The 14116-nt window shown below is 43.4% G+C and overlaps 1 protein-coding gene across 1 annotated transcript in view; it reads left to right on the top strand.

Moving 5' to 3' along the window:
* LOC134350073 (brain and acute leukemia cytoplasmic protein-like) overlaps positions 1–14116 on the top strand; it is a 36115-nt gene that overhangs the window by 6952 nt on the left and 15047 nt on the right. Inside the window, exon 2 of the mRNA XM_063055002.1 lies at positions 13204–13385. Within this exon, the coding sequence (XP_062911072.1) occupies positions 13204–13385 (182 nt within the window). The remainder of the gene's footprint in view (positions 1–13203; positions 13386–14116) is intronic.

Below are 14116 nucleotides of genomic sequence, written 5' to 3'. Positions count from 1 at the left end.
GCGATTGCGCAACCTCCAACTGCTACTCTAGCCTTGAACTCCAGGCTGGGTCTTCACATGCTGCTACGGTGACTCCCGTCTCCCCTTCCCCCACCACCACTCTGCAACCCAGTTTCCCTCAGATCCCATCATCAATCTCACCCGAACCCTCCCCTCTCCACTGACACTACCAACCTCCCCCCTCTGATCCCAGCTCTCATCTGTGCCGGGTCTTTACTATCCCCTCTGACGTTCCACTCTCTGAGGCAGAGCGCTCTGTCCTCAGTAAGGGCCTCACCTTTGTCCCCCTTCGCCCACACCTCAGCAAGTTCTGCGTTCGCCCTGACGCTGAACTCTTCTTCTGCTGGCTCCGTCTTCGAGCCCACTTCTTCGGCAAGGATTCTCCCACCCCCACCGATGACCCCTTCTCCCGCCTTCAGTCTTCCTCCTCTTCATGGACACCCCACTCTGGTCTTTTGCCTGCTCTGGATCTCTTTATTGCTAACTACCGATGGGACATCAACCGTCTCAACTTCACCACACCGTGTTCCAATTCCAACCTCACTCCATCCGAACGCTCTGCTCTCCACTCCCTCCGCACCAATCCTAATCTTACTATAAAACCCGCTGATGGGGGGGCGGGGGGGGGTGCTGTTGTAGTCTGGCGGGTTTTTTTTGAGTCATGACGAAGGGTCTCGGCCCGAAATGTCAACTGTACTTCTTCCTATAGATGCTGCCTGGCCTGCTGCGTTCACCAGCATTTTATGTGTGTTGCAAAAATATTAACAGTCTTTGTGGTCCAAATAAGATTAAAGGTACAGGCTCCTTCACATGTCTTATGAATACGTGGGTAGCTCTTTAATGGCAGAATTGCAGTGTATAAAGTGACTCTTACGAAGTGGATTTACCATATGGAATAATTCTGATTCATTTATTTAACAAAATACTATCTTGTTGAGAATTGCCTTCAATAAAGGATCGGTTTATCGTTTTACCTCTATCTAATCACCCAACCTTGCACCTTCATTAAGAAACTCACATTGGTGTAGGGATTGAGATACTGCTGGATGAGAGGGTAGCAGAAGGGAGTGATTTAGACTCAAGAAAATAATGATTGGGGTTTGCTGAGAATAGTGAAGATGGAAGGCAGTGAATATGTTTTAAAGCTAATTGTCTTGTACTTTGAGTAGAAATGTAATTGGGGATAAACAATATCAACCTGGCTGTAGAAAACCTAACCTTATCGTGACTTTGAAGCACATGTCAGCCTTGCAAAAAAGAATGGCACCTGTGGCCACAGCACTGAGTAACATCATTCCAGGAAGTGGAATTTGTGGGTAATAAGGCCCCAACATGCAGGAAACTGTTGTACAGTTCGAATGGAAAACAGTCATTGATGTACATTCTGCAGATAAGCCCCAAAAATTATTGTTATGCTTGCTGTTCTCCATGTGGGCCAACATTTAGCAGTGACACAGTCTTGGTTACACTAAATGTTTTCCACTGAAGATAACAATTGATACAGCTGGGAATCCCCCTGTATCGGAGCATGATGAATTTGAGGGGTTATTCACCCATTGGTAGGCTGCATGGAGTAAAAGTGGCTAGTGGTTATGTTCAGTTGCACATTCGGGTCTGCAAAAGTGTTTTTTTGCTCAATACAACAATCACTTCACTGTTATTGTTAGATAGAAAGTACTTATTCACAGGAGTCAACCCCCTTAATCATCAGCAAAATGTGTTTCATGTGCCCTTCAACTGCAGGTGGAGGAGGAACTGCATAAATTCAAACACAGTGGAATGTTGGTCAAAATCCAACATAGTGAGTGGGCAACCCAGTTAGCGGTAGCCTCCCAAGCAGATAAAACTGTACACTTATGTGGGCACTACGATAAGTTCTAAACAGAACTCTGAATAATGACCTGTGTCCACTATCCACCTTAGATTTATTCATGCAATTAGCAGGCTCGTGATACTCGAACTATTGCTCCATACAGCTCAAAGTACAAAGTACGTTTATTATCTAAGTACGTATACATTATACAACCTTCACATTCAGTCTCCTTACAGGCAGCCACAAAACAAAGAAACCCAAAAGAACCCAGTAAAAAAAAGACCAACAAATGCCCAGTGTGCAGAGAGAAAAGAAACACGTTGTGCAAACAATATAAGTGAGCAAGTAGCATTTAGAGTGAAAGCCTGCAGCACGAAGCCCGGAGCAGATGGAGCAGGCTCACAGCAGGTCAGAGCTTTCCAATCATGAATATGTACAAGAGGTTTACGCTGTTCAATACTGATGCTTTTGCAATCCAAAGGTTCTTTGGAAGTCAAGAATCGGGTAAAACTTCTTGCTTACAGACATTTTATGAAGTGTTACCAGAACAAACAACAGTGGCCAAACATTTTAATTCCCATTCTGACATGTCAGTCCATGGTCTCCTCTTATGCCATGATGAGGCCACCCTCAGGGTGGAGGAGCAACACCTTATATTCTGTCTGGGTAGCCTCCGACCTGATAGCATGAACATTTCTCCTTTCGGTAAAAAAGAATTTCCCTGCCTCTCCCCTCTTCTTCTATTCCCCATTCTGTCCTCTTACCTCTTCTCATCTGCCTATCACCCCCCCTCCACCCCAGTCCTCTCCTATGGTCCACTGTCTATTCCTATCAGATTCCTTCTTCTCCAGCCCTTTATCTTTCAACATAACTGGTTTCATCATTCAGATTTTTACTATCCTCCTTCACCTTCCCCTGCTCTTTTATTCTGGTATCTTCCCCCTTCCATTTCAGTCCCGAAGAAGGGTCTTGGCCTGAAACGTCGACTGCTTATTCATTTCTGTAGGTGCTGCCTGACCTGCTGAGTTCCTCCAGTATTTTGTGTGTGTTTCTTTGGATTTCCAGCATCTGCAGACTTTCTCATGTTTATGAATTCTACACCCTAATCCAACAATGCTTACATCAAGTTACCACATGACTATTCAGTTCCAAAGATTTTTCAATCAAGGCTGGATAAAATGTTGAAAGAGGTCTTGAAATATCAATGACATCAGGATAATATCCTTACTGCCACAGGGAGCAAGAAATAATCATTGAAGATAAGGGGGACGATTCAGGAGCCCTCAGAAAAGCAACGTACAACTGAACTGTATGTGGTTTTATGCAATCCACAGCTGTCCATCTGGGATTGGAAAAGAATAGACAAACCCTGTTCTGGATAAAGCTGATGAATGTGTTGATTAAAAGAGAGCTGACTTGTAAATTGAGAGAATTCAATGCTAATAATACAAGTTTATTCTGAGATTTACATCACATTTTGTAATTGACAAAGGAATTCCCAGGCTCTTGAGTGCAGAATAACAGAGGCCATATGTTATGTGAGGCTAAACATAATTATGAATCTTCACTTTATCTATTAAGGAACCATTCTGACTAGCATATGAGCCTCCAGCAATGGCGGATGCATCCATCACTCACATAGTTGGATCAGCCCATAAGCTACCATTGTGAGATATTTTCCACACTTCATTTCCAAGATCATATAAAACATTCTATCCATTTTTTTTTTAGAGTTAATTTGACTTCAAAGTTACATTCTGGTCATGGACCATAATGCTGTGGTGGTAAGTCTTGGGCCAAAGTCAATCATTCCAGTGATGGCAGCTGCATCTGGACTGCTTCACTGAATACTGCTCATCGAAGCAGAATGCCACAGCAGATGCACTGTGCTATGGCAAGGCAATGACTGAATCTGGAACAGAGCACTCCACCACTGCAAGTTGGTGTTGATGATTTTCCTGTGCGACTTGGAGAATGACTTGTGGCACATCGGTCCGTGCTGCTGCCTCACAGCTCAAGGGCTCAAGGGTTTAATCTTGACCTCAAGTACTGCCTGAGTGGAGCTTTGTAAGTTCTCTGGAGGTCAAAGTCAAAGTAAATTTATTATTGAAGTACCATACATTCAGTGGCCGCTTTATTAAGCACAGGAGTGGAACCCAGTGTGATCTTTTGCTGCTGTAACCCATTCACTTCAAGATCCGATGTGTTGTACATTTAGAGATGCTCTTCTGCACACCACTGTGGTAACACATGTTTATTTGAGTTGCTGTTGCCTTCCAGTCAGTTTGAACTTGTCTGGCCACTCTCCTCTGACCTTTCATTTACAGGGCATTTTCACGTACTGAACTACTGTTCACTGAATTTTTTTTGTTTTTCATACCATTCTCTGCATCCATTAGAGACTGTTATGGTAAAAATCCCAGGAGATCAACAGCTTTTGCGATACTCAAACCACCCCGTCTGGCATCAACAACCACTTCATGGTCAAAATCATTTAGATTATATTTCTCCCCCATTCTGATGTTTGGGCTCAACAACAACTGAACCTCTTGACCATGTCTGCATGCTTTTATGCATTGAGTTGCTACCACATGATTGGCTGATTAGATGTTTACATTAACAAGCACGTGTACAGGTGTATCTAGTAAAGTGACCACTGAGTCTATGTCACAGTTTACTACCTTGAGATTCATTTTCTTGCAGGCATTTACAGGAAAATAAAGAAATAAAATAGATTTTATGAAAACAAATATACGCAAGCAAAAACTGACAGCCAACCAATGTGTGATAGAAAAAAAATTGTACAAATAGAAGTAAATAAATAATACAGAGAACATAAATTGTAGAGCCCTTGAAAGTGAATTTGTGGGTTAAGGAGTCTGTTCAGTGTTGAGGTGAGTGAAGTTATCTATGCTGATTGTAGGATAATAACTGTTTCTGAAACTAGTGACATGAAGCTCCTGTGCAATCTGCCCAATGGTTGTAGCAAGAACCTTTTGTGGATTCCTCTAACAACACCAAGATGGGATAAGTAGGTTAATTACTGCTGAAAGTTACCTTTGCATGCAAGCCGATGGAAAATTAAATGAGAGGTGAGCTGATGGGCATAAGAAAGAACCAGTTGTGGGGATGAAGGAAGGGCAATGAGACAAGTGGTAGAAGCCAGCCTAGACATGGACTAAATCACGTCCTGTATTGTTGCATGTCCTCTTATAGAGATGAGTCTGGATGGACTGAATTGGAAATAAGGAAGGGTGAGGAGAAAGCTAAGTACGCTGTTGGTGAATACCACCTTCCTGAAGTGGGGTCACACCACGGTGTTTCTGAAACTAATATCAAAAGGTGTCGACCCTAAATGTTTGGAAACAGTGATTTTGGTAGTGTGCAGAGACTGTATGTTTATCCTGATCACAGCATTGAGAAATTGGTGAATTCTTGCTTGGTGAGTAAGGGTTTCAGCGTACAGCTGCCCATGACTGTGGTACATGTTATCTCTGCCAGAGACAAAACATGGATTTTTTAAAGATCGAAGCTAAATTTTTTCTCCTACTGATTGATTGCCAATGTAAGTTTTTGGAAATGCTGTCATTTTGGTCATGCATCTCTGTAGAGTTTATCATGGATGCTGAGGTTAGATTTTTTCTGGCCTGCTGACCACCAATTTTGAATCTGCTTCCCATTCCCATTCCAACATGTCAGTCCATGGTCTCTTTTACTCCCACAATGAGGTCACTCTCAGGTTGGAGGACTGGGTAGTCCATCTGCGTAGTCTCCAACCTCAAAGCATGAACATTGATTTATCTAAATAGTGGCAATTTATCCCCCTTTCCCCTTCTCTTTTTTTCCATTTCCCATTCTGGCTCCATTCTTATCCATTCTCTTCTTCTCATCTGCCCATTACTTCCTTCTGGTACCTTTCCTCCTTCCCCTTTTCCTAATCTCCTCTCCTATCAGTTTCCCTCTTGTTCAGCTCTTTAACTCTTCCACCTATCAACTCCCAGGTTCTCACCATCTCCCTTCCCCCATGCACCCACCTTCCCCCTCATCGGGTCTCACCTATCACTTGCCAGCCTCTACTCCTTCCTCTCCCCCAACCTTCGTATTCTGTCTTCTTCCTCCTTCCTTTCCAGTCCTGATAAAAGGTCTTGGCCCAAAACATTGACAGTTTATTCCTCTCCATAGATGCTACCTGACCTGCTGAGTTCCTCCAGCATTTTGTGTGCAATGTTTTAGTATCTTACAGTGTTTGGAAATTCAAGTTAGCACAATTTGTTTGAATCCTCCATGCCAATGGATTCAGATATAGTTTAATGTCTCCATGCCACTCCAATGTTCAGTGGGGCAGTTGAACAAAATTGGCCCACCCAGATTTTAAAAAACTACCAAGTGATGGTTACTAAACAAGATTTTTTTTTTGGCAGTGTTAAGAACCAACATTCAATTTACCACAGGTTATTTGAACTAGGATATATTTGTTATTGCTGAATTCAGAAGGAGAGAGGAAAAGGGGTCAGAACGGGCAGCACATGTCCAGGAATGATGTTTTCAAGCTGTGATAGTGTGAGGGTCCTCTATTCTCCAGTCAATGGAATGTCAGTGAGATGGAACTGTGGGAAAACTATAAAAGTACAGGGAGACAGGAGCTGCACAGTAAGCAAGGGCACAGATATTAGAAGTATTAATACATACATTGTGGTGCAGTGGAGATACACCTCTACCAAAGGAGGTGTAAGGTGCTTCTTCCCTCCACTAGGCTGCAGGTTGCTGTTGGGAAGCTGTAGCACCAGCTCAGTCCCTCATCAGGGCCATGTGAGGCCATGGAAGCAGGTTGTGGATAGTCGTATGAGCAGCTGGTGCATATCACAAGTCCTGGTTATACGACTACTAACGTCAGGCAGATACTCTCTGAAGAGTATTCATAATGGCTGGGGTCACCCGTCCTGTCAAAATACTGCCCAGAAGAGGGCAATGGCAAACCACTTCTGTAGAAACATTTGCCAAGCACAGTCATGGTCAAAGACCATGATTGTCCATGTCATTTGACACAACACATAATGATGATGTCATGTGATATGGCACATAATGACATCATATGACATGGCACATGATGATGCACGTGCCCATGAAATTCAGAGAGCTTGTGACTGAAGAACAGAAGGTCGCAGAGGAGCTTGGATTTGAGTTGCTAGATGGGTTCTCCAGTGCCGCCATTGCTGGGCACAATGTGGCAGAGCAGAGCAGGAACCAATCAAAAGACATGTTATATGCAGAACAAAGATTGGAGGTGCAGTGGACAGTGAGGAAGGTTTTCAAAGCCTGCAGAGGGACTTGGACTAGCTGGAAAAATGGGCTGAAAAATGGCAGATGGAGTTTAATTCAGACAAGTGTGAGGTATTGCACGTTGGAAGGACAAACCAAGGTAGAACATACAGGGTAAATGGTAAGGCACTGAGGAGTGCAGTAGGAGAGAGGGATCTGGGAATACAGATACAAAATTCCCTAAAAGTGGCATCACAGGTAGATAGGGTCGTAAAGAGAGCTTTTGATACATTGGCCTTTATTAATCGAAGTATTGAGTATAAGAGCTGGAATGTTATGATGAGGTTGTTGAGGTTGTATAAGGCATTGGTGAGGCCGAATCTGGAGTATTGTGTTCAGTTTTGGTCACCAAATTACAGGAAATTTATTAATAAGGTTGAAAGAGTGCAGAGAAGGTTTGCAAGGATGTTGCCAGGACTTGAGAAACTCAGTTACAGAGAAAGGTTGAATAGGTTAGGACTTTATTCCCTGGAGCGTTGAAGAATGAGGGGAGATTTGATAGAGGTATATAAAATTATGATGGGTATAGATAGAGTGAATGCAAGCAGGCTTTTTCCACTGAGGCAAGGGGAGAAAAAAACCAGAGGACATGGGTTAAGGGTGGGGGGGGGGGAAGTTTAAAGGGAACATTAGAGGGGGCTTCTTCACACAGAGAGTGGTAAGAATATGGAATGAGCTGCCAGACGAGGTGGTAAATGCGGGTTCTTTTTTAACATTTAAGAATAAATTGGACAGATACATGAATGGGAGGTGTATGGAGGGATATGGTCCGTGTGCAGGTCAGTGGGACTAGGCAGAAAATGGTTTGGCACAGCCAAGAAGGGCCAAAGGGCTGTTTCTGTGCTGTAGTTTTTCTATGGTTTCTATATCTACCAGAAACGAGGGCATCTGGAGTGGACACTTTGGGATTAAACATTAATGTCAGCTTTATTTGTCATACTTACGTCGAAACATACAGTGAAATGTGTCCTTTGTGTCAAATCAAATCAGCAAGGATGTGCTGGGTCAGCCTGGAAGTGTCACCACGCTTCCAGCACCAACATAGCATGCTCACACCTCAGTACGCCAAATTGTATGTCTTTGCAATGTGGGGGGAACCTGGAGCACCCGGAGGAAACCCGGGAGAATGTACAAAATCCTTACAGGCAGTGGTGGGAATTGAACCTGGATCTTATAGCTGGTGGTGTAAGGCGTAACGCTAACTGCTATGCCACTGTGCTTCTTTGTCCTATAAGAGACCCTGTAGCTGAACATAATTTCTCATTGTTTAATTTCATAACTCTATAAGTACACTCAGTGGCCACTTTATGGGGTATCTCCTGTACCTAATAAAGTGGCCACTGCCGGTATGTTTGTGTCTTCTGCTGCTGTAGCCCATCCACTTCAAGTTTCAATGTCTCGTCCATTGAAAGATGCTCTTCTTCACACCACTGCAAGGCTATTCGAGTTATTGTCGCCTTTCTGTCAGCTTGAACCAGTCTGGCCATTCTCCTCTGACTTCTTCATTAACATGACATTTTTGCCCACAGAACTGCCCTTCACTGGATGTCTTTTTTTTTGTTTTCACACCATTCTCTGTAAAGTCTAGAGACTCTTGTGTGTGAAAGCCCCAGGAGATCAGCAGTTTCTGAGGTATTCAAACCATCCTGCCTGGCAACAACCAACAATCATTCCACGGTCAAAGTCACTTAGATCAGATTTCTTCTCCATTCTGCTGTTTGATCTGAACAGCAACAGAACTTCTTCTTCTTCTTCTTCTTCTTCTTCTTCTTCTTCTTCTTCTTCTGTTTCCAGCTGTTTAGACGCATCTAGGTGCATTACAGCCCTCCGCAGGATGTATAATTAATTATAGAACTTCAAGGAACTCAAATTCTCGAATACAACCTAGTCTCACGTATAAACTGAATAATAGACTCTTCAATCAGATGTTGATTCTCTTGATGGCCAAACAAAGATTTAATAGAAAACCTAAATAAATTTAAGCCAGATAGCCTTTTGAACAACATGCTTCTTTCAATTTTGTATCGATTACAGCTCAGCAAAACATGCTGGACTGTCTCTGGACCACCACAGTCACATAATCCAGTAGGATATCTTCCTATTGTCTTTAAATAATAGTTTAGCCCCCAATGCCCCAACCTAAGTCTTGTTAATTTCACCATATCTCTATGACTTAAAAGGTAACAGTCTGAGACCTTTTTAACTAGTGGGTGACTAGAAAAATAATGCTTGCCCCTTTATTCATTTTTCCAATCCTCCTGCCACTTCTTCTCTATACCTTTTTTAATCCTACTTCTCAATTCTGCTCTGCCTAGGGGAACTCTAATTTCTACTTGCCTGCTCTGTAAGGAAGACTTTACAAACCATCCACAATTTCATTTCCCTCCATCCCAGCATGCCCAGGTATCAGCTGAACCTTTTGACCATGTCTGCATGCTTTTATGCATTGAGTTGCTGCCTCATGATTGGCTAATTAGATTTGCATTAACAAACAGGTGCACAGGTGTACCTAATAAAGTGGCCACTGAGTGTATAGGTAAATACTTATTCTATTAGCTTAGTATATATAAATATTACTACTTTTAAGTCTTTGGAGGTTTGCATGGTCTTATTTCATCTTAAAGAAGCAGCAGTGCAGTATTTCTAAGTGTACGGTTACCTTTAAGAACTGAGTGCACCATGTGACATGGATCAAACTCCACTGTTCTGTTGAGAATTATTGCCTTCAGTAAATGTTGTTCTGTGTATAGTTTTACCTTGGTTCAATCACCTACTCTTTTCAGTGACATAAAGGATTACACTGTCCTGGAAAGACCTGCAGCTTCGCACTTGTTGTGCCTTCAATTGCCTCACCGTCTGCTTCTCGACACATCAACTGCAATGCTAAGCACCCTCTGAAATTTTTAATATTTTGAGTAAGCATGTTGTACTGCACTAACCGTTGCCTCCACTAATAACTATCTCACTGGAATATCTGCTTAACAAGCTCATTAAATTCTCTAAACCTTATAGTTTTTATGAAGCGTGATTGCTCATTTCATTGCCCTGAAGGGGGATGTTCAAGAATAAAAGTCAACAGTCTTGAAAGATTGGGTGCAGCATACAGCATTTCAGAATTCATTTCAAGATATACCCAACAGCATGCAGATGGTGTGAGAGACAAATCTGGTTCAATATAAAAAGTGAGTGTTTGTCATTTCAATTACTGCTTGCAAATGCCTCCGGGGAATCTGAACCCACATTGTCATAAACTGAACATAGTGATGGATTTCTCCTGTGAATGATTAAAGTCTGCAATTTTAATAGTTTGGTGGCTTTGGCTAATGTCTTTTTCTCATATTAACTGCCTTCCTGATGCTTCTCCACACGCCACTTTGGTGAGAAAGATGCAGAAAGTACATACCATGAGTGTCCCTTTGCATATCGCAGACAACACAGAGCTGCTTCCGATATCCAAACAATGAAAATAATTGCAAATTTCTTTCAGTTAATTGGAATGGAGCAAAATAATGCATGGAAAGAAAAAAATAATGCACAGAGTGCCAGCCCCATCCAATAATTTGTAGCACAGAGACATATAAAACATCACCTCCTCTTACTTACCCCTTGAAGAGGCCCCACTCTGGACTGTCAGAAAATTGTCTCCAACACCATCACTGACCTCATCAACTCTGGAGAACTCCCACCCACTGCCACCAAACTTATAGTTTCCTTACCCCACACTGCTCGTACCTACCTCCCACCCAAGATCCACCAACTTGACTGTTCGGTAGGCCATTTGTCTCTGCCTGCTCCTGCCCCACTGAACTCATGTTTAAATACCTTGATTCCATTCTATCCCCCTTGGTTTCCACTAACCTCCATTCACTTCTCATGCTCTCGATCTCCTCACTAGCTTCAATTCCCTGGTCCTCCTTTCACCATGGATGTCCAGTCCCTATACACTTCTACTCCCCATCAAATAGGCCTTAAAACACTCCATTTTTTCTCAACCACCACCCTCTTCCATCTGGCAGGACTACACCATCCTCAACAAATTTTCCTTCGGCTCCTCCCACTTTCTTCAAACTCAAGGGACAGTCATGGGCACTCGCATGGGCCCCAGCTATGCCTGCCTTTTTGTTGGCTGTCTAGAACAGTCCAGGTTCCAAGCCTTCTCTGGTAAAACTCCTCATCTCTTCCTTCACTATATTGACGACTGCATTGGTGTTTTTCAGACACACATGCTGCACTCATCAGTTCGTCAACTTTGCCTCCAACTTCCATCCTGCCCTTAAATTCACATGGTCCATTTCTGACACCTCTCTCCCGTTTCTTGATCTCTTTCTCCTTCTCTGGAGATAAATTGTCTCCCAAAATCTTTTATAAACCTATCGACTCCCACAGCTATCTTGACTATACTTCTTCCCACCTGTCTCCTACAAAAACATTATACCCTTTTCTCATTTCCTTCCTTTCCAGTGCATCTGTTCCCAGGCTGAGGCTTTTCTTTCCAAGACACCAGAGATGTCCTCCTTTAAAGAAGGGGATTTCTCTTCCTCCTTTGATGCTGCCCTCATCCGCATCTCTTCCATTTCCCAGACTTCTACGCCAACTGCATCTTCCCACCGCCTTAACAGGGTTAGAATTCATTTTGTCCTCACCTACCACTGAATGAGCCTCTGCTTCCAACACATCATTCTCCGAAACTTCTTCCACAAGCTCCAATGGGATCCCACCACCAAACATATCTTTACTTACCCCCTACTCTCCACTTTCCACAGGGATCACATCCTCTGTGATTCCCTTGTCCATTCATCCTACCCCACTAATGTGTCATGGTCTGGATCGGGGTCCCTTTAAATTTACTTTGTTTATGTTATCATCCAGACCGATGACTCCCTGTTTCCCTTTGTTTCCCTGTTCTCCCGTGTCCCTCGGGCTTGGTGATTGGAGGCAATTTACTCTCGGCTGAACCAGCAGTTTATAGTCTCCGGCTTTCTGACATTCGGCGCGAGAGCGTTTGTAAAGTCACCAAAGGTACTGCGAGCCAATGTCATCTGGCCGAAGCAAGCCTAGTCTCCTCCCAGACCAAGTGCCAGCAAGTCGCCTTTCCTTGTCAGTACGGGTCAGTCTAAGTTAACCCGCTGTGGTGAGTCAAGAGCTCACCACGGCTTGGAGAGTACTTGAGCCCAGCTATAGCTCTGTCCATTGTTGTGTGGTCTCCGTATCCATGTCGTGTGTCTAAAAGGGGTCTGGAAGGGTCCTGACCCTGTGCCAAGAAGACTCCGTCCTATGTCTTAGGAGGATTCCCGGCTCTATGTTTTATGCCCTGTGTCTGTGTCTGTCCCGTGAATAAGAAGAGTTCCTGACCCCGGCGGCATCCAGGTCTCAAGTCCTGGCTCCGGCTGCATCCAGGTCTCAAGTCCTGGCTCCGGAGGCTCCAAGTGTCAAGTCCTGGCCCCGGCGGTCCGTGATTCCAAGTCCTAGTCCAGACCCTTATTCCCAGCCTAGTCCAAGGCCTGAGTCCTTGTCCAATACACTATTCCTACTTCTGCTTTGCCCTCCATGTATCGAGCAATAAACTCAATTAAGTTAACCTCACAAAATGTGTCTTGCATTTGGGTCCACCCTTGCTGCCATTGTGACATAATGTCCCTCCTGCACATATCCCTGCAAGTGATAAAAATGCTACACCTGCCCAATTGCCTCCTCCCTTACCTTTATTCAGGGCCCCAAACTGTCCTTCCAGGTGAGCCAACACTTCACCTTCGAATCTATTGGGATCGTCTGCTGTGTCGTTACTCTCAATATGGCCTCCTCTACATTGGTGAAACCCAACACGAATTGGGGAACTGCAATTTTCCTCTTATGTTCCATTTAAACTTTTCACTTTTCACCCTTAACCCATGACCTCCAGTCATGACCACTAATAAACCAGCGCAATGCAAAATGAATTAAGCTTCTAGGGCAACTTTACAGTGGGGATACTCCACGGAAGTAACTCTGGGTGAAATTGGTTCATCTTCTACAATATTCTTCCTTTTTATTCACTGAATTATAGTATGTTCATATAATCCTCTTTTCAACAGACACTTCGGAAGGAAGCACTCAAACTCATACCCACGTAACCGTGTCTTCTAATGTACAGGAACAAGTAAGCACCAACAAAACGACATCTACAGTTGGAACAAACACACGCAGTGGAAAACAACAGCTGGCGCATGTCTCAGGAGCAACAGTACAGAAAAGGCATATATTTAGAACAGATGAGGTATGTTTACATTACCTGAGCAACGCTACACATTCTGTGAAATTATTATGTTTTTAACTCAATGACATAATCTCATGGAAATACAGAGGAGATTTGAGCCCAAAAGCCTTCTTCCAATGTGTCCAATATATTCAAGCAATATCGAATTTAAGTATGCCTCATTAAGTCTTTATGAAATCTCTGGGCAGAGTGAAAATTCCTCAGGGATGAATCTGAACTTCACTCTGGACAGGGCCCGAATTACTTGAATTCCTCTCGGGAGCAGGTCTACACATCACTCTTGGGAATATCTGAATATTATTTTCAGCAGCAAGGGTGTGTGTAGGAAGTAAATTTGACTATTTTTGGAAGGCTGTTTTAAATATGCCCATGTACACATGTGCACATGGTCCCAACATGCTTCTTCTGCCCTCACCAGATCCCTCTGCTCACCCGTGTTCAAGAAGGATAGGATGAAGAATTGGGCTCACTAGTTCTTCTTTTCACTAGTTTCTTGTGTTCCTTTCATACCTGATATGGTGGATTATGGTGCAGGTTGATATTTGAAAGGTGTTATCATTTTGTTGAGGGCATTAGTGCGCGAGTGATCAATGTGTGTCAGGGGTGGCAGATTATGATACTCGTGCAAAACCGATTGTTGCTAATACCGCCACTTGGAAGCTCAGCCTTCCAAATCTCTTCTCACTTTTCCACAGACTCGGGGACTGTAAGGGCTTCACCCACAGCCCATA

Source organism: Mobula hypostoma, chromosome 1 (assembly GCF_963921235.1).
Source record: "Mobula hypostoma chromosome 1, sMobHyp1.1, whole genome shotgun sequence".
NCBI lineage: Eukaryota > Metazoa > Chordata > Chondrichthyes > Myliobatiformes > Myliobatidae > Mobula > Mobula hypostoma.
The sequence above is the reverse complement of the archived record's forward strand: the minus strand, read 5'-3'. Positions and strand labels throughout refer to the sequence as shown.